Source organism: Choristoneura fumiferana, chromosome 3 (assembly GCF_025370935.1).
Source record: "Choristoneura fumiferana chromosome 3, NRCan_CFum_1, whole genome shotgun sequence".
Classification (NCBI taxonomy): domain Eukaryota; kingdom Metazoa; phylum Arthropoda; class Insecta; order Lepidoptera; family Tortricidae; genus Choristoneura; species Choristoneura fumiferana.
Genome location: NC_133474.1, coordinates 6,300,956 through 6,322,446, shown reverse-complemented (window position 1 = coordinate 6,322,446; position 21,491 = coordinate 6,300,956). Strand labels below are relative to the sequence as shown.

At 36.0% G+C, this 21,491-nt stretch overlaps 1 protein-coding gene across 7 annotated transcripts in view; it reads left to right on the top strand.

The window, feature by feature from the left end:
* Nucleotides 1–21,164, top strand: part of Ndae1 (Na[+]-driven anion exchanger 1) — a 93,793-nt gene extending 72,629 nt beyond the window's left edge. For 2 of the 7 annotated variants that reach the window (XM_074085308.1, XM_074085309.1), the window contains exons 3-15: nucleotides 7,611–7,718; nucleotides 9,173–9,229; nucleotides 9,598–10,080; nucleotides 10,218–10,328; nucleotides 10,514–10,588; nucleotides 10,951–12,026; nucleotides 12,095–12,247; nucleotides 12,348–12,497; nucleotides 12,679–13,344; nucleotides 13,420–13,662; nucleotides 14,002–14,201; nucleotides 14,458–14,557; nucleotides 16,628–21,164. In XM_074085308.1, the coding sequence (XP_073941409.1) occupies nucleotides 7,611–7,718; nucleotides 9,173–9,229; nucleotides 9,598–10,080; nucleotides 10,218–10,328; nucleotides 10,514–10,588; nucleotides 10,951–12,026; nucleotides 12,095–12,247; nucleotides 12,348–12,497; nucleotides 12,679–13,344; nucleotides 13,420–13,662; nucleotides 14,002–14,201; nucleotides 14,458–14,557; nucleotides 16,628–16,720 (3,515 nt within the window). In that variant the 3' untranslated portion in view covers nucleotides 16,721–21,164. Of the gene's footprint in view, nucleotides 1–7,610; nucleotides 7,719–9,172; nucleotides 9,230–9,597; nucleotides 10,081–10,217; nucleotides 10,329–10,513; nucleotides 10,589–10,950; nucleotides 12,027–12,094; nucleotides 12,248–12,347; nucleotides 12,498–12,678; nucleotides 13,345–13,419; nucleotides 13,663–14,001; nucleotides 14,202–14,457; nucleotides 16,348–16,627 lie in introns of all 7 variants that reach the window. The other 5 variants (XR_012451233.1, XM_074085310.1, XM_074085312.1 and 2 more) reach the window with 5 other exon arrangements.
* Nucleotides 21,165–21,491: the final 327 nt, after the last annotated feature.

Genomic DNA, 21,491 nt, shown 5'->3' with positions numbered 1-21,491 from the left:
CCGAAAACGTGTTAGGAATATTTTGATGCTTCATTGCAACCGCTATGGATTTTTAGTTGCCGTCAACCATTTTAGCAAGATCTATCAGTTTAACAGAACCACCTCAATGCACTTTCGTTTAGGATCCAGTGGGGTGTGTGTGGCGTGTCTTGACAAATCGGGTAAACGAAAATGGGTCAGAAGGGCGAAATGTAGGGGAAACCCGTGTCTCTATACTTGTATATTCGTAGCAAAAGTGGTCCCATCTCAATCGATAATTTGTTACGGAGGCAGACGATTCAACAGGCGGGGGGATATAATCAAGACATTATTTAACCCATTTTCCTAGAAAATAAACTGGTTTTAGGGTTCCGTAGTTTACAATTTATTTAATTCTACTCGTATATGTACCAGTGTGTGTTTATTCTCTGCAACTTGTACATTGCTAATCGTGGCATCGATCCCAAGCTCGTGCCTCTGAGTTTTGAATTGAATTTGAAATTCCCGACTCGCGCTGTACCCACGTCACGTTAAGAATACAACCCAAGCGTTCTTATCCTGAAAGGACGCCTGTTCCCAACTGTGAGACGTATGATAGGCCGGAGATCATCATCATCATCATCCCAGCCTATATATGTCCCACTGCAGGGCACAGGCCTCCTCTCAGAATGAGAGGGCTTGGGCAGTTGTTCCCACGCGGGCCCATTGCGGATTGGGAACTTCACACACACCGTTGAATTGCTTCGCAGGTTTGTGCAGGTTTCCTCACGATGTTTTTCCTTCACCGTAAAGCTCGTGGTAAATTTCAAATGTAATTCCGCACACGAATTTCGAAAAACTTAGAGGTGCGATCCGGGGTTTGAACCCACAATCCTCTGCTTGAGAGGCCATAGGTCAAACCACTAGAACACCACGGCTTGAACCAAGTATAATGTAGTAGGTTTAGTGTAGTAAGTATTATGTAGTCTGTGGTACCACAGATACAAATAAAACGTGAGACAGAGTACTAGAAAATCCTCTCTACTCACTGTCTCATAAAAGTGGGAAAATTCATATGTTTATACGCCTTTTATATAACTCCTTGGATTTTCGAAGCTTAGACTGCCTTAGACGATATTGCCCATAAATCGCATTCCAATAACGGGTTAGCCGCAAAGTTGAGAACTATAGAGATCAAAGGAGAACTTCGTATTTGACCTGCTTAGACTTATAAAATCGTGATCGATAATATTTTTCTAATGCCGTTTGCCGTACCTAGTTGACTTAGAACTTAAGTATTTTGTTATGTTTGGTATTTTTGACACTAACTTAACTAAGGGTATTGATAAAACAGAAGAGTCTAAGTAAAAATCTCCAAGTGCGAATCTTATTATTTGCATACGAGTACACAGTCATATGACAGAACAATATAATGATGACTAACCAAAGTAGTACTTGGCTTCGCTTGGGCCCTTGAGGATAAGGTACTCCCGCGGGGTTAAATTCACTTATCTTTAAAATATTCATCGCACCCGGAATAAAGTATTAATCGACTGCATTAAAATCATGTCATTCATTTCTTCCGAGAATATCAAGCACTCGACGCTAATGTAGGTAACATTATGCATTCAGTGGGCGCGAAATAGTACAGCCAGCAGCGCAAGTAGCACACGGTTGCAAATGCAAAGCTCTTCTGGATTCTATCACCAAGAGATTATTCTTGCGTGGTTTGGATTTAACTGTTCAATTTTCGTTTCTTGACTGTACTTCGGCTTTATATTTGTGTTGAGCAGGCACTGTATTTAATTGATAGGGCTAGCTTAAGGCGTGCTGGGGATTTAAAAAATAAAATTGAATTCTCACTCGGTAGAAACGTGTATTGCGCTCGCACAGGTGCACAGAGAAGGGAAGGGAAAAATCTTAATTCTAACAAAGAATCGGCAATCGAGGTAGTGCTGTACCTTAGTGTTGGGGTTGCCAACAATTTGTCTCAATCTGCATGAAGGAAAATGGGGGCTATTTTCGCTATTCGCATTACTAATGGTGTGTGAATTGTTATTTAATCGTGGCACAAATAGCAGCGACCACGAACGACTAGATTATCACGAAAATTAAGTATACCTACTCCACTTAGGCAAGCATTTTTTTAATCCCAATTTCATTTATTACCCCAGTATGTTAAACACTCAATAAGTTTGCTACATAACATCAGCCTGTTACCTGAAAAAATAGTGGTAAGTAGTTCTTTTAGTTTTGAAATAAGATAGTTTGGACTCTACTTTGGAGTTCAAATCTATCGAGAAAATTTTCATTAGTCGTTTTCTCTTCCCAATTTGCTACAATGTATGATATAATCACATATATTAGAAGTAAAATTTTGATTGTTTTTTTTTTTGGAGTCTTTTTGTATTTTTTATTTCAACTCCAAATTTGTTACTTTTACGGGTATCCCGTGAAACCATATCGAAAATACAAACTGAGACATGGATGCACAGAAAAACCAGAAAAAGAGACCAGCGCTCGGAATCGAACCCGGGTCCTCAGCAATCCGTGCTACGTGCTATAACCACTACACCACCGCTGGACCAGCGCTTTGTCCAGCGTCTGTGTATCCATGTCTCAGTTTGTATTTTCGATAAGTAAAATTTTATTTTTTTTAACTGCACAATTACACCATTAACAGTAGAACGAGTTCTCCTGACACAGGATCAACATAATAAAATATAAACGTCTACTGAGAGGCCTCTACATTTGTCACAATACCCGATATTTTGGAAAGAAATAAAGAATGTGTGCCTGTCTGTGGCACCGTAGCTCTTAAACGAGTGGACCGATTTGAATGCGGTTTTTTTTAAATTTGAAATCAGGTTTTCTTTGATCTTATTTTTTTGTTTTGATGATGAAAAATAATACCTTGCTTACATTATCGAAAGGAATAAAAACGTCGAATGCTTCGTCATAAACCCTATATTTAATCAGGGTTCCATATGAAAGCCTTGGGGGCGTTCTTTGTGGCGAACTGGCGAAGTACCTACTCGTAATCAGCGACAATATAACGAAGCAGTTTTCTTGTTCGCCGTCTCATTTAACCTCATTGTATTCTTGTTAATCTTGCTCTTGTTAAATAACGTGTAAATTACGTAATTAATATCATGACCTTTCTTTATTTCCTTTTCTTTGATTATTTTGATTACTTAATAGAACTTCGACTTCGATGTTATTATTTTGCAGCAATAACATTTCCACAGATAATAAATTTGCTATAACAGAACAGTTTATCTTTATGTTGGTCATAATTTACGGTTTTCGAACATAGTGCTTATGATATATGTGTCGAAAATTTATTTTTAGATTTACATACAAAAACACTGTATTCCAGTCATTATCGGGAGCCCATTCACGTTTTACATCATGCGATTACGATTTCATCATCATCATCCGGTCTACATACATCCCAACGCGGGGCACAGACCTCCTCTCAGAATAAGAGTGTAGTTCCCGCGCAGTATCAATTCGGATTGAGAACTTCACACACACATTTAAGTTTTCCTTCACAAGCTGAAGAAAAATTGCAAATATAATTTTGCATATAAGTAAAAACATAGAGATGCGAGCCCATAGGCTTGAACTCGCAACCCTCTGCTAGAGAGGACATAGCTCAAACCACTAAGCCACCACGAGTAGCTTAATGTTACCAAATTTTCCATAACATACCTTCAATCATCGTTAGCTTTGCCTCCAAAAGCTGTTAAATTGCCTTTAGACACACAAAGTCTAACGTTTTTTATAGCCTATTCTACTATAATGAGCTTTCTTGGTTGGGAATTCCTACGCGTATTTCCTAGAGGTGAGACGTATTTACTGGAATAGGTTTTTGGAATCGGTTTTGGCTTGGACGCGTGAGTACGCGTTCCCGCCCGCGATTCTTTTAGCGTACGAGTATTTAGGAGTACGGCGGCTGACAACGTTCCGCCAACTTGAAAACAAGCTGTTATGTACACTTTTTAATTGAAAAATTTATAAAAATTGCTGACAGTCCTAAGCCTGTATGAAGTATGAAGGGAAGTTTTTAGTCGGTATTTAATTGAAGTTAAAATTAAAAAAATATGAAGTGTGAAGACTGAACTGTGACGTGGAATTCGATTCGATTTTGTTCGAAAATATTCGTAAAACTACTAAAACTAGTACGATGTATACGCAATCACGGGAGCGTATTTACGGGAATCATTTTGTTTACGCAATGTGTCAATTGAGTTAAGTACTCGTAGATACTCGTGGACCTGTCTTTGGATCTAGTCTTTGGATCTAGTCTTTTTGTGGACGCGTACTCGCAAGACTCAGTCCGCGTTTTGCCTAGTACGTCTCACCTCTAGTATTTCCCGGAAATTTGACAATGCTCTTCCAAGCGCCCTTATAAACGCCTGAAATGCCTTTAGGGGTATGGCACCTGCTTCATTGTGAGCGAATAAAACGGTTAGCGATTCACGCGTTGGCTTATGAGTTATTGCACCCTACTCATAAGGGCATCTTAAACTTCCCGTAAACTTCCAGTACCTTAGATACTCTAAAGGAATGGAAACCTATGGCTCTCGCTCATTTATTAGTTGGTCTATTTGTCCCTATAAAAGTTAACTTGTTTATTATTGTAGGTACAACAAGAGCATAAAACGAGCCATTTTACCCAAGACGTTCGTATAGTGGATAGACACGTTGAGGGGAAAATGGGTTTAATGCTCGAGTTTTACACTGCTTTTCACTTCGACGGCGAGGAAAAGAAATAGCAGCAGTGGAAACAATTGTTTACTTACTATGTGCCTTTTATTAATCAATAATTATAAATTTTTAGTTTTATTGATCTATTTTGATTGATTTGATTGATTTTTAGTTTTATATAAATTAAAAATTATTTAAAAAAATATGTAGATACCTCTTTGTTTGTGGCTGTTTACACCTGATTGCCTTGGTCTCAGACGAAGATTTTACTTTATGCACTATAGCATAAAAAGTCGTTTTATGTCGCCTTGATCCAGCATAAACACGAACTTTACGAGCATGAGAAGGGAAAAATAATTTTTAATACAAGCTTTTTTTGCTGGCTGTTTTTGTTGACTGTACTTGCATTGTCATCCAATTTACATTATGTACGAGTATACCAAATTTCAAGTCGATCCGATCACTGGACGGAAGTGGGTCAAAATGAACTGGCAAGATTTGACCCGAAAACAACCAATAACAAACGGATCAAGTAAAATAAATGCTTGTAATACTTAAATTTTAAGATTGAAATTATAACATTCCTTGAGCAGCCGCAGAGCAATCCGCCATGTTCGAATGCTACAAATCGAATCGACAGGCTTCATCTCATTTTTTGTTTGATTAAAAAAAGCGGCCACAAGTGCGAATCGGACTCGCCTATTAAGGGTTCCGTAGCAGCAAGTAACATACTATAAAAGTTTCCTTTACTTTACGATTTATGACGTATTAAAAAAACTACTTACTAAATCTCGTTCAAACCAATTTTCGGTGGCAGTTTGCATGGCAATTGCAATGTATATCATATATTTTTTTTAGTTTATCATTCTCTTATTTTAGATGTTACAGGGGGCCCGGGGACACACATTTTACCACTTTGGAAGTGTCTCTCGCGCAAACTATTCAGTTTAGAAAAAAAATATATTAAAAACCTCAATATCATTTTTGAAGACCTATCTATATACCCCACACGTATGGGTTTGATGAAAAAAGAAGTTTTGAATACATCTTACCAAGTTTCAATAGTATTGTTCTTATAGTTTCGGAAAAAAGTGGCTGTGGCATACGGACGGACAGACAGACAGACAGACATGACGAATCCATGAGGTTTCCGTTTTTTTCATTTGGCTACGGAACCCTAAAAACACATGTCCTATATTTCATCTATAACTGACGGACTAAATTCTTTTTTTTTGCCATTGAAACTGCCCAATTACCTACTCAACCAAAACAATGCATTGCAAAGTCATCTTCAAGGTCTCCTTGGGTCCTTTGACATGGATACTCGGGTTAACAAGGAACACAATACGAGGATAATAAACCTCGAGAATCGTATTCTCGGGACCCTACCCTCCTGTTTTGGAAGGTCAAGAATACTGTAGCAACATCTTGAAGGTAGGTACTCAATGGAGTTTAATTATCTTCATCTTGCTCGCTAATCCTGCCGTGAAGCAGCGGTGCTTGCACTGTTGTGTTTCAGGGTGCAGAGTAAGACAGCCGGTGAAATTACTGGCACTTGAGGTATCCCATCTTAGGCCTCTAGGTTGGCAACGCATCTGCAATACCTCTGGTGTTGCAGGTGTTTATGGGCGGTGGTGATCTCTTACCATCAGGAGGCCCACTTGCTCGTTTTCCATACAGTCGAATAAAAAAAAAAAATCAGACCGCATAGAAGTGGCATTGTACTTTGTGGAATAACTGATAAACAGGCCCCTGTATCGGAAATGTTACAAGTGCTACAGTCCGACATAATTGTCACTTTTTTGTATGCGAAAATTATCAATTATATCAAACATTTATATTTATATAAATATTTATGCTAAAAGCGTTTACAGCCGCTAAACATCTTACGTAAAAGGATATATTATTATTTTGAAAAGGAACCCTGTATATAAATCCCTAAAGAAATCTAAAAATAATTGAGTTAATCCTTAAGTCTTCATTAATATTTAGGATATTTAAAAAAAACAATAAGCCAATAAATCGTGAGTCAGTGTTAAAGAAAAAATTTAAACGTTTTATTCTTTTCTGACACCGAACTTTATGAACTGAAACAGGTACTTAGTCCTAGCCAGCTTGATGTTTAACTTAGAGATGTAAGGAATAATTATCTATTGATGAAAACGGCATTAAATTCGTTGTTTAGTTGAAAAATCTAAGCTTACATAGGTACGGTTTATACATACATAATTATACATACGGAGAGACGACAGCGAGAGGCAACTTTGTTTTATATTACTTATCAATCACTTCAATCAATATTTATATTATTTTATCTACATGCATATCATAACTTCCCTATTATATGTTCAGAAACGACTATCAAATGGCCTTTATTAAGAAACCTGGTATCTGCGGGTGCATCTTACATTAAAGTACAGTGCATCTGTACATTAAAGTATCGGTAATATTTTTTTTAACAATGCATATCTGTACATATTGTAGAAAACTTATGACATGAATATAGATAATAATTATTATTATAAATAAAACTTTAGGTTTTTATTATCTGTTTTATTTAAGCTTTGGTAGGTACTTCAAACTAGTTATCAGTAACACTAACTTAAAAATACAGGCCATATCTGAACATATTATAGAAAACTTATGATATGCATGTAGATAAAGTTATGTATGCGGCTATACATAATTAGGCATTATGCACCAGCCACATAAATAACTAATTTATTATACCGAGTTTTAATAAGGCAGTATTATAATATTGTCTTCCTTTAATACTGGCCATCGACAAAACACCACCCGCCGACTCGCGCTCGTGAAAATTTCATTAAATTTAAAAATAGAACGCCCAATCTCAATTTCATCCAAATCCCTTTATAGTCTGTGTCGTAAACGTCCCCCAACATTCTAATTAAGGCCGTTACATTCGCTTTATTTTACAGGTCATAGAGCCCACACGGTGTTCGTGGGAGTGCACGTACCCGCGCGAAGGCACTCGCATCGGAAGCACAAACACCACCACCGTAACGGGGAGAAGGATGATCGACCTGGTATGTTGATATTATTTAACTGATTATGACTCGAAAAACATAACCCTCCTTCGGGAAGTCGGGTGTCAGTCAAGTGTCCCATGCCATGATGATATTTATTTATTTATTTTAAACATGACCACTAAAAGCACAAATATTCTCTCTACGCCACTGATTTCTCTATTAAGTCCACATTATTTGTAACAAGAAAATAATTATCATACTATACTTAAGCTAAATTAATTGCAATGAATTGAGCTCTCGGCAGTGCAATTAAGGTTCACTTATACTTATTAGTAGCGAAGTGATTCGATCAAAGCTCTGCGGGTGAAGTCAGTTTCGCTTTAGTAATCAAATTAATGAGTAATGAGATTGGTTACTGCCTCAAGTCCGGGGTTTTGTGGAAGAATATAAACTTATTGGGAAGTTTGGGAAGTCCGATCTAAAGTGTCTCTGTGGTCCTCAAGGAATGTCTGTCAAATTTTAAGTCAAAATATCTTTGTTCTATTTAGGCTACAGACTGACCTAATCAGACCAATCAATGCTGCATGTTATGCGAACATCTTATTAATTCAATTCAATGTCTTAAGGGCGCTAAATAAGGAATTTCGTCTTAACAATCCCAAAGTCCCGAAAGGTGACCAGATTTTACGATTAAAAAGTATCTTGGTGCTATTTAAACTGCATGAACAAAAGCATATTTAAAATCCTTACAATATTATTAAAATCAATTGTCATATTAATTAAGACTAACAAAATACACATAAGTGCAATTAATCGTATAATCACACAAAATAAACTTCCCTTTTAATTAAAAATTCATTTCACTGACAATGGTTTAACTTGTTATTTTTATAATATTCATTTATTCAACATTTGCATGCAGGTAACAGGATCTCTCGTATGCACATAATTATGATAACAGTTTTTCTTATAGATATCTCTATGCCTCTTATATAAGCTATTTTAAAATATACATTGAATGTATTGGGTCATGACCTTGTATAAACCTTCCATTAATACGACACAAGGAGCTTCGTTAGCTTTGAGTAAAGCTGTAATTTGAAAGGACCTTCGAGGAAATAGTTTTCCTTTATTTACGGTTCTGTTTTATCAATTTTATTCCGATTTAAATCACTTTTTTGAGGGAACACTTTGATATTTAAACGAGTTATAGATTTTTTTATGAGCTCGCGATATTTAGACCCGGTTGGAATCCCTGTCCATGATCTAATATCTAGGTATTTCTTCTACAGAATAAAAATAACGTGCACGCCTAGCCAGTTTACAAAAACCTATTGAATTATTCTTATATCAGCAGTCCTAATTATGCTGTAGGTGTCCATGGGTGGCGGTGATCGCTTACCATCAGGAGACCCGAATGCTAGTTTGCCAGCTATTTGATAAAAAATACCACTTTTAAAATAATTTGTACTTAGTAGAATAAATTTCAAAATTATTATGCCTATTCTTAGGGCCTCCCATATTGCCCCGAGGTAGAAGATTGAGCGTGACAGAAGATGGCGAAACACGTAAGCGTCCTAACTTCGGTCCAATTTCCTTGTTTTGTAATTTACATTCTATTATTATTTAATAATGCGATATTGTTCAAACTTTTTCAAGCATGTCACTTCCTACGCCCATCTTAAAGGACGTTGCTGTGAATCTATGTTCTTTCTGATAAGCAGCCGAAATCCCTCAGCCATGTTTATGATTCTCCATTATTCATCATTCATTAGGTCGTGAAACCACAAAGCATGAAACTTTTCTCATAAAACTAGGCATCATTGTCCGTTTCACACTTTTTTCTTTTTACGATCTTGATAGACGTATTGTGACACAATATATTCCTGGCTGAATTATGGCATACCACTTTGTAAAACATTTAATATTTTTTCAGTTACACCTCCTGCCCAAAGAGTGCAATTTATACTTGGAGAAGACATCGATGATGCCACTCTTGAATCTCATCCACTTTTCTCTGAAATGGAAGAACTGGTTAAAGATGGCGATGAGCTTGAATGGAAGGAAACGGCTCGCTGGATAAAATTTGAGGAAGATGTAGAAGAAGGTGGCAATAGATGGTCAAAACCTCACGTCGCTACTCTATCATTGCACTCACTGTTTGAACTTAGAAGCCTCATTCTGAATGGCCCTGTAATTTTGGATATAGAAGCGAACTGCTTGGAACAAGTAGCTGACACTGTTCTAGATCACATGGTAGCTGATGGGTGCTTAGGTTACGACAGTAGAGAAAAGGTCAAAGATGCCTTATTAAGGAGGCACAGGCATCAGCATGAGAGGAGAAATCATAATAATATGTCCCGACTACCACTGATCAGGTCTCTTGCTGACATTGGACGAAATCACTCCTCCTGTAAAAGTGAGTATAACTTTGTTCGAAGTCCTATAACTAACAATCTGCAAACTAACCTATCTGGTCTTATATCCTGTTATTCTCTTACATTTCTAAGTGCATGTTCTTGTCTTGATTACAAAACTGTTGTGGCGGTACCCTAGATTTCCAGGACGGTGGGTCTCGACGATCCAGCTCGAGTTGTAGGGCCTCATCGCCAAACACCGCTCTTCTCCAAGCGACCGACACCAGGGGCTCCTATCTAGCTGTGCCAGGTCAGCGAAGCGTGTGCTATAAACAAAACTATGTGACACCACCTCACGCCATATGACTGACACACACGCACTTGAAGCTAATTTATTATTCGTGTATATTTTAAGATGATTAAGATTTAGATTTAGATTATGCTAGATAATAATAATAATTTACATCATTATGAAACACTGATATTGTATTACAGTTGAAGAAGGCAGTTCAGCAAGTGGCCACTCCCAAAAAGGAGAATTCAGTCGTTTTCTAGGCATCCCTAACGCGGGTAACCGCTCATCCTTAACTTCGTTGTTCATTGCCTTATTTTTCTTCCGACATAAACTTAGTTTACCATCTTCAATTGTTTTTCGCTAAAGTATTTTTTCTAATGTACCTACGCTTTTTTTAGTTGCTTCTTAATATTTCTTGGATATTTTGTGTCATCAATATGTAAAAATATTTTAGATACGATTTTGTATTAGAAAGTTGTACCGACATGTTTATATAGTTTTATATTTATAGGTACCTCATATCGACGTGATTCTAATACGCTTACCTACATTGTTTATACTTATGTTTTTTTTTTTTAATTCGATGTTAGAAATATTCTTAAATATGGAATAATCACAATGTTCATTTACTTTTCAGGTGCAACAAATGAAGAAGGGATAGTTAAAAGTCCGAGCAGTTTATCAATGCTTCGAAACCATAGTTCTGGTGACCTTCCAATGAATGGTGACATAAATCATAAATGTAACACGCATTTTATGCGTAAAATACCACCTGGAGCCGAGGCTTCGAACATCCTTGTTGGGGAAGTCGATTTTTTAGAAAAAACACTATCTGCCTTTGTTAGGCTCAAATCAGCAACAATAATGGGTGACTTAACGGAGGTTCCTGTACCAACACGCTTCATGTTTGTCTTACTCGGGCCACCAAATAGCAACTCAAGTTTCCACGAAATCGGTCGGGCTATGGCAACACTGATGTCAGATGAAATATTCCATGAAGTGGCCTACCGAGCAAAAAAACGAGACCATTTATTGGCGGGTATCGATGAATTCCTTGATGCAGTAACAGTTTTACCACCCGGAGAATGGGATCCGACTATTCGCATAGAACCTCCAGCTGCTATTCCTTCACAAGATCCTCGGAAACGACCAAATGAGAATAATCCAAAAGAAGAAATGGATGAAGAAGAAGAAGAGCAAAAGCAAAGAGAAGAATCAGGACTTTCTAGATCAGGGAGACTTTTTGGTGGCCTATTAAACGATCTAAAAAGAAAGATCCCTTGGTATTGGTCCGACTTTAAAGATGCCCTGGCAATTCAATGTATAGCTTCTTGGATATTTCTATATTTTGCTTGTTTATCGCCTATAATAACTTTTGGAGGATTGTTAGGAGAAGCGACAGGAAAAAATATGGCTGCGATGGAATCCTTGGTTTCAGGATTTATATGTGGTATGGGCTATGGATTCTTTTCAGGGCAGCCTTTAACGATATTAGGTTCGACGGGACCTGTATTGGTGTTTGAAACCATAGTATATGAATTTTGCAAGCAACTCGAATGGGATTATATGTCGTTTAGATTTTGTATCGGCACATGGACGGCCATTATTCTAATAACACTCGTGGCCATAGATGCTAGCGCACTCGTTTGCTACATCACAAGATTTACTGAAGAAAACTTCGCCACCTTAATAGCATTCATATTTATCTATAAGGTACGGTTGTACGCCAAGAAATATAAAATATTTTAGCGATCTGGCTTGATAGCTCTGTTTAATTTCAGGCAGTGGAAAATGTAATTTCCATCGGAAAGAAATATCCTTTAAAGACGCGCCCCGACGAAGTCCTCAATTACGAGTGTTACTGTTTGCCGAGCAATTACTCTATAGTACCTCAACATTTTAATTGGACCACAGTCGATAGAGAGTCATGCCAGGTAGCCCGCGATATAATTAATTCCGACCTTATGTCCACGTCGCCCCACTTAATAGTTTCCCTAAAAGTGGCTCCACTTTTATTAAGTTGTCTTCTTTCAGTTATACAACGGAACTTTGGCAGGCGGAGGATGTGAAACGAAAGTTTATGTACCGGACGTTTTTTTGATGTCCATAATTTTATTTCTGGGTACTTTCACCATATCAATCATTTTGAAGGATTTTAAAAACGCTTTATTCTTCCCCTCTAAGGTAAAATCAAATAAAAAACTTACACATTTTTTAATTGTTCATGGTTTTTTTTTTCATTTCTACCCGTAATTATGATTCAAGCAACTGCATCGAAATGTCGGGAGCTCATTAAAAGTAACCACGTTCTGCGTCCCGCAACTTTACCGATTTACAAAAATTAAAAACTATTTTTCTTTTTCAGATACGGCAAGTTATTAGTGACTTTTCCGTCATCATTGCCATTTTGTCCATGTCTTTTCTCGATTACAAAGTTGGAGTGAAGACTCCAAAATTAGAGGTTCCATCAGAGTTTAAACCGACGCTTCCGACAAGAAATTGGGTGATAACTCCATTTAACGGGAATCCTGTCTGGTCCGCATTGGTGGCGATATTACCAGCTATATTGGGTACTATATTAATCTTTATGGACCAGCAAATAACGGCCGTCATCGTTAACCGAAAGGAAAACAAACTAAAGAAGGGTTGCGGCTATCATCTTGACTTGTTTGTATTAGCCATACTAATTCAGATTTGCTCGATCATGGGGCTACCCTGGTTTGTGGCTGCCACGGTGTTGAGCATTAACCACGTAAACTCTCTAAAGGTTGAATCTGAATGCGCTGCGCCAGGAGAAAAGCCGCAATTTTTGGGAGTGCGAGAGCAAAGAGCCACCCATATTCTGATATTTCTCACAATCGGCTTGTCGGTCGTTCTGACTCCTGTCCTAAGACACATCCCCATGCCGGTGTTATTTGGAGTTTTTTTATACATGGGAGTAGCTTCATTAAAGGGACTGCAGTTCTTTGACAGAATCCTGATTATGTTCATGCCACAGAAATACCAACCGGATCACATGTTCTTGAGACAAGTAAGCATTTGCTCTTTTGATTTCCTGTCTTTTCATTTTCTCACTGCTGATTGAACAAAAACTTTTCGGTTTTAGGTGCCTATTCGTCGGGTTCATCTCTTCACAGCTATCCAATTGACTTGCTTGGTCTGCCTTTGGGTGATAAAGTCTTTCTCTTCTACATCAATTCTGTTCCCTCTTATGCTGGTCGTGATGATCGGTATCAGAAAAAGTCTGGACTTGTTGTTCACGAGACGTGAACTCAAAATCTTGGATGACGTCATGCCAGAAATGACCAAGAGAAATCAAGATGAGTTACGCGAACTAGGAAACCCTGAGGTGGGATGGCTCACAAAAATATTAAGATTATGCCGCCGGAAGTAAACCTATCATATTTTGAGATAACCATTTCTTTATTTAGTCATCCCACCGTTATGTAGAACCAGTGCGCTGTTTTATAAATAAATTGCGTGTTATGTTACTCTTGCATTTTGATTTGGCCATTAGAATTTTACTTTCCTTGTCCACTGCAAGTTTTCATCTCACATCTCACTTATACCTTTATAGTTTAATGAGCATAGTGAAAAGTAAGTAGATACATATTTTAAATCAATTTTATCACTTCTAATTATAGTAATTTTCTCTGCTTTGCATTTTTTCGATAATTTTTATTTATAGGATCCAAATGAGAAGAATCTGCCACCATATCAAGAAAACTTACAAATACCTCTTATTAATGGTAATATTATGAATATCCCGCTGAAATCCATCAACATATCAGAAGAAGTGAACAAGACGGGAATCTGGAAAGAAGTCAACAATAAAACGAAGAACAAGAATGATGCGAAAGAATCGAAGTCAAGATCGGGAAAGAAAAAGTATGTTTTACATTATACTTGCCTACAAAATATAAAAGAAATTTTAATTTATTGTTATCAGTGTATGCATGGTTTCTGTACGTAAATAGCCAATGCACACAATGGCCCTAACGAGAGATCAGCACTGACTATAAGGCCAGCATTATGAGTTGAGATCATTTTATTACAATTAGTCGCTTTGTCTCTTTTTATTCTTATTTTGTTGTAACGGATAAATATTTATCGTTCTTTCTTTTAAATATTTTAACAATTTCAGCATTAAACATAAAAAACTGATGAGCAAAGAAGTTCAATCCGAGCTTGAAAGGCGACTGTCAACCATGGCTGAAGTTGAAGAAGACGACCCTCCGACAAAGGTGTGCGTCAAAGACACCAAGTTTTGAAACCACGCATGGCACCCACGCTAGGTACTTGCCATATCTTCTATGAAACTGTAAATAATAGAACTGTTCAGGTAATTTGAAGGCAAGAACTCCAGTTCTATAATACAGTTCTGTAGAACAAATGGGGGACCTTCCTACGTTGTATGGAGAGCACGCTCGCATGCTGCACGGTACCCCTGATACCAAACGTGCATGCGTAGAGCACATTTAAATTTTTCTTACTATTTTAGATTTTAACTACTCATTGACAGTTAACATTACATTTCCCAATTAACAGGATATAATAGAAATAATACAAAATAATATCTGGCACAATCGCCGGTGAATAGATTGGGCAGATGAGCAGGCTGTAGTGGCTTTATTTCATTGGAAGTTGCAAGCAATACGGATTCCTTGCAGAGCCGCGTAAGTGGCTGTGAATTTATAAATTAACGATCATCGAAGTAAAATCCAAAATATCTTCATTTAATTTAGGCTATGAATGTCAAAAATTACCAGTTTCAGAAAAACAAAACAAACAAAAAGTGGAACCCAGATCAGCAGTGTTATTTCTCAAAAAAATCGTCATTGTTAATTAGTTACATACCTATCAAAACGCTAAGTACATTGGTTACTGTCTATCTAAAATTAAAATAAACAAAGCATTTATTTATTTATTGTTGAACGTTGCATACAAAATTTCATTTTTGTATTTACCAATTTTTGAAAATGTAAAAACAAAAACGCTAATATCAAATGAAGGCTATAAAATAATGAGACCATTTGCACCAAAGGAAAAAAAATAGACAACGTTTTTATCAGTGTCTGAAATACTCGTAGCTGTAGTGTTTTGACTAGAAAAGAAAAAACATTTTAAATTACATTGTTACAAAAGGGGGGAAAGCGAAACAATTTTCACTAGGTATTTCGTTTTGTTCCACGTCACACCACCCGATTAATTAGAAGCTAGTTTGGCGATGAGCAATTTCTTTCCGGCTAAAGCCCGAGGCCGTATTGCCTAACGTTTATAAAATGACAGATTTCATATAAAAAAAACTGTCATTTGATTGCGATCGCGACATCGCGAGCGTCAGAAACGTTAGGAAATCGGCCTCCGGTTTCCACCGCGAGCGGAGTTTATGCATCTGGGCCCAAGACTAGATAATCTATTATATTATCTACTCGTACTCGTATCTGGACGTTTTCAAAAGAAAATGTACCCTTTCTTTTTTTTTATTTGGAAAAAATATGGTTTTCCTTACTTACTTACTTACTTATCAAGAGCACAATCGATTCCGATCGTTTAAAAATGTCCCCGTTTTTACATTCAAAATTTTATGAGAGAGATTATTTTTTGTCACGCCCATACTGAGTGTATGAAAAAAACGTCGCAAAACTCTCATTTTTTTTTTGGGACATTTTTTAAACTATCGGAATCGATTATGGTTTTGATTCTGAGTAGGAAAATAACATATTTTTTACGAAATAAAAAAAGGGTACACTTTTTTAAAAAAACGCCCGTCTATTGTAATTAACAGTGATGTCATTAAAACTGTTAGGAACACATTAAGTTTTTTGTCTAGTCTAGTGGGTAAGCTTTAATAATATAAAAGTAAACTAGATTGCTATTGTAACGATATTATTTAGAGTGAAGTTGTTTTTGGTCTTAACCAAAGTTTTGAAGTTTAAATAAGAATATTAAGAGTTGTCACAATAAAAATAGATGAAATAGAAATAGTAAGCAATAATCTAGATTAAGGAAAAAGCGCGGATTACCTTATGATGTAAGTAGTTTTTTTTATAAATCACATATGTTACCTAAACAAGCTTCTTAGTTTTGGTAAGTAAATATATTTTTCGTGTACCAACTCCGCTTTCACTTTTCTACCACTTTTTTATACATATTATAATGTATTTTTCTTCGTTGCATGAATTCGATGTTTAATATATAAATAGTTTTATATATTCGGCGTATAAACTTAGTGTTATTTCACGTTAGACAATAAATGTAAATGGATAATTTTATTATCTGTTTAGTATATTATCGTCTTGGACGGATTTCAGGGCGATATCGTAAGGCGGAAGGAGTCCTGGAGTGGAGGAATAAAAAAAAGTGATTCTAGGAAAAATAGCACATCAGCTGAAACTTCGGTCTAATTCAGAGGTTCCCAAAGTGGTCCAGGTGTACCCTTGGAAGTCCAAGGGAGACCACTTGTCCACAAGTCCACGTGGACGTGAAAAAAAATTGAGGTTGTAGGAGTATTGGGAATATAGTAGAAAAGTCGCAGCAGGGGTCTACCGAAAACAGTAAAAATGAATGTATGAGAAAAAAAATTTGGGAACCTCTGGTCTAATTTGACATGACAGTCAATTTTACTAAATCTTATACACGTAAAATGTAGTATTTTGTATAAATACAGTGTTAGGCTCCATCTATACACGACGAACGGCATGGACGTTGTGTATCTTTTGAATTGTAAATCTCCTTCCTAATTTACTAGTATTTTTGTAACCAGCGTGTATAGATAGTGCCTTGTAATGTCAATGTATAATCATCGCGCGCCAAAGCTGGCATAATTTTCGCAAGTCATAATGTAATGATTGTCATAATTTCTTTCCCACTGAAACCATAGGTTATTTTTTTCTAAATTTTTACAAACTTTTATTTAGTTTCACCTGTGCCGTTGCCTCTCTGTCTGTAATTAAATCTTGCAAGTTAAATTTGACCAACTTCCAGTAGTCAGATTGACTTGAAATTTTGAATACTTATGTAAATCGCGTGACAACACAATAATCTAGTAGTGACATCCTGGTAGTCCAGACAGGATCGTCTCCGCTGGACGGATCTCTTTAATGGTAAATAGTATCGCCTTGAAATTCGGTATGCAAATGTAGTTTGGGTGACAATGCAAGTATAGTGAACAAAAAGTAAAAAGTAGTAAAAAGTCAGCAAAAAAAGCTTGTATTAAAAATGGTTTTTTTATAGTTAGGTTATTTAAATGGTCATCCTATCGAAAACTGTAGTTAGGTTAGGTTTGCTTTGTAACAATTCTGAACAATTAACTATTGAATTCAAGGAAAAAGAGTTATTATATATGACAAACAATACATTCTGACTGACAAACGTTACATTCTGACTTTCAATAATCAATTATGCGGGTCGATATGGACCCAAATAGTGTTTCTTTATTTTACGCGTGCAATTCTTATTGGAGCGTTTATTTTTTATTTTCGTGGTAAGGATGGGTTATACGTGCTAAATCGCGTACCAGGGCTTAAAAGTACGTCCACCTTCTCATACCAGGTGTAGAAACCAGGTATCAAAATACTTTCAAAGTAGTTTCTGTCCAACGCAACCAGTCGAATACTTGCTTCCTTGCAAGTTTAAATTAAACCTTGTCGTTATACAGATAAGATTTAAAATATTCCAATCAAGACGTAAAATACTTTGAAAGTATTTTATTTCACGTATAAGCACAATCTGAACCTTATGTGTATAAATATAAGATGAAATTATATATAATTTTGCTTTGAAGGGACAGTATACTTTAATGGAAAAATACTTTCAAGTCTTGCAAGTATATTGGGTCGGTACCTGGTTGGTATATTTGCAAGGAAATATCTGGTATCAAAACCTGGTAACGTAAATACGCACCATCTCTATTTCGTGGGCACATATTTGTTGACATGGAAGATGATTCTGTTACAGTTTACAGGTTATCTAGTAGAAGTAGGTACATGGCGTCTAAAAAATAATCTAAAATGTCATCAAATTCTACAGCCCATTCATAAAAAATATGACTACGAAAATTGAGCCAGTTGAAATGCTCGACTAATGACCCTCAGCCCTTATGGACATTGTTTATCAAATCAATATTGGATCAAAATGCCGGTCTTCTTGTGGATTTTTGGATATATCTAACTGAAGAAATAAGTTATACCTAATCGGCACAAAACATGTACATTTCCTTTTTTAATAAATAAGATACATGTTGTATATATGTGTAAGTATTTTTAGATGTAATTTAAAGTAGGTAAACCATTTTTGGTCGCGAAATATCGATGTTTATCTGTAATATATTTTTTAGGAACACTGTCTGTACTTTTCCTACCTTTGCAATCAAATTATTCGTTTAGATTTTAAATATGCGTTAGTTATGACATTATTACGTATATTATTTTATTTAAATGACGCCAAATTAACCTACTATGCTGCAAGACATTAACTGACGTTCTGAGAGTAATAGTAGAGTTCCAATTGAAATATGAACTCACTCCACACCTAATACCCTCAAAATTATTTACTATACCTATTCTATCGCGTTGCTCTATTCCTATTTCCTTATAACGTTTAAAAATAATGAAAGAATAACTTTTTAATAACTACCTGAATGTTTGTAGCCATTGGTGTGTGATATTAAAGACAATTTAGTCTCACTTTCATTCTTCTATATCTTCATCTTCTTCTGTCAATAGGACAAAAAGTACCTAACCTAACCTAACTACTTCGAAAGCTCTCATACTATAGCTCCAAAAACCAAGTGCCAATAGTGACATGACACCAGTAGTATAAATTTGTATGAAACAATTTTTGACTATTATAATGTTTGTATGAAAAATATTAACCGTTTATACATACCTGTGTAATTAGAACATAGTCCTTAGGTTTTTAGTTAAATTAGAGCGTGCATAAAGTTTAAATCTGGACGGTTGATGGCTCAAACAAAATCAATTATTACGAACATACTAAGTTTTTTTAGGCTTCCTTAGGTACATAGAAGTACTTCCCTTTTCATACAAATAGAGGTAGAGATAAACAGTAAAAATGTTTTCCATGGCTCTACCACGACCGTGCGCTATATTGCGAGTGGTAAACTGACTTTTATTTAACTTCTCGAACGTACAATGAACAGAGAAATCGTCGCTAGTGCGTTGTCGTTGCTAGGCAGTCAAACTCACAAAAAATGAAATGGAATGAGGGCTATCGCGTATGAATTCGCCGCTAGAGGCGCTAGTGTAGCGTGAGGTCTCCGAAATGTCAAATCTCATAGTTTTTGGGTGAGCTACGTGGGTTTATATAATAATTAGAATAATTTTGTGAATATTTTGTTATATCTGAAATTAATTATGGCAAATATGCGTTCCGGGGCAATGAATGTCTGTGTTTTGAGACAGTTTTGTCTTTCGGAAACCTTTGTCCTCCCTTTTTTTCGAACAAAACGGGGACTATGGAACACTGTGGCATGCTCGATATTTTTATGGTAAGTACGGTTTTAAGGTGTATTAAATAAGATTTTAATCTAAACTTTGTTTTGACGCCCGTAATAACAGACTTTGAAAGCCATACTTAAAAACCTCACGCAACAGTGCGCCATCTAGTGAGACAAAAAACGATAGCCCTCATTGGAATTAACTGTTTTACAAGAGCGGGAACTTATAATGTTCACTGAAATGTAGAGTAAGCTAAAAATAAGTTTTTATAAAAATCTGTGAATCTGGTGAATACTAATACAACTCGACTCTTAAGTAAGCTAGTTGTTATTTTTTGTGGCATTTGGTTTTGTTCCATCAACCCGAAATCCTTGATGATCTCAAAGACTGCTCTATTTATTTACCAAAGTCATACAAAAAAAAGCTGACATCATTTTTGACTAATTGTTTGTTTGTTTGTTGTAGGTAGTAAGTTAGTTTAGCAGGAACGCCTTTTACGCTGAAAGAGATTTTTTAAACCCCGACGAAAAAAGAGGGATGTTATAGTTTGACCGCTATGTGTGTCTGTCTGTGGCACCGTAGCTCTTAAATGGGTGGACCGATTTGAATGCGGTTTTTCTGATTGAAATCAGGTTTTCTAGCGATGGTTCTTAGACATGTTTTATTAAAATCGGTTCAGCCGTTTTTGAGACATTGAACTTTGAAGTGACAAAGTCGGGGGTTTTCCAACTTTTTGTTGGTTAGGTTAGTTCAAATTTAAAATAGATTTCTTGAAAAGTAACACTTTCCGAGTTGTATTAGTATTAACTGGAGGCACAGAAATATGGTTTTAAAATATTTTAATATTTCTTTAGCGTCCTAATCCGAACCTTCAATTTTAAGAAACATGTAGCAGTACAAAAATTTCATAATAAATAACGAACGTGCAATATAAAAATAGCAATGTTTATTACATCGGGCAATTACTTAGTTACGTACTAACATATTTTGTGTATTCAAATATAACCATCAAAATCCTATAGCCAAGTAGATTCTAAAATAGATACACTTTTTAGTAAGTAGTTATTCTTATCCTTAAGCTACATAGAAATATTTAGGGGTCAGTCATAGTTCGAAATTTCAGTGTAAAATCATAGAGATATTATTTAATGATAAAATTAAATTTAGAGAGTTAAGAGAGAAAATAAGAGAGCGTGAGACTGGGAGCCAAAATAACGGGTACGAAAATAAGGACACTAAAATACGACTATGATTACCCCTAACAATTTCGACGGGCTTTTATATGAACGGAAACCAATTATTTGTACCTGGAGCTGGAGGAAAGTTTGTTATGACGTTTTTGGATATAACCATGTCGAGTGTTATGAATAAATGGGTTTTTATAAATGTGGTTCGCTGATTTCATTGAAAAAATACCCGATAAGTGACATCTATTGATCAGTAAATTAACTTAAATTTCAGTGACACCTATTGAAAAGTAGATGAAGCTGTGAAAATGTTATATAATATTGTATCAGATGACGCTGTTTTAAATTATCCAAAAGCGACATCTATTAGCGAGTGGCAAAACTAAATGATAGTGTATTTGAGCGACACCTATTGAAAAGTAGATTACGGCTAACAATGTTTGAAATAGATGGCGTTGTAAAAATGTACAGTCGACTGAATCACGTACCAGGATGGAACCGTTTCATCATAAATTTAACTATGATTTCTT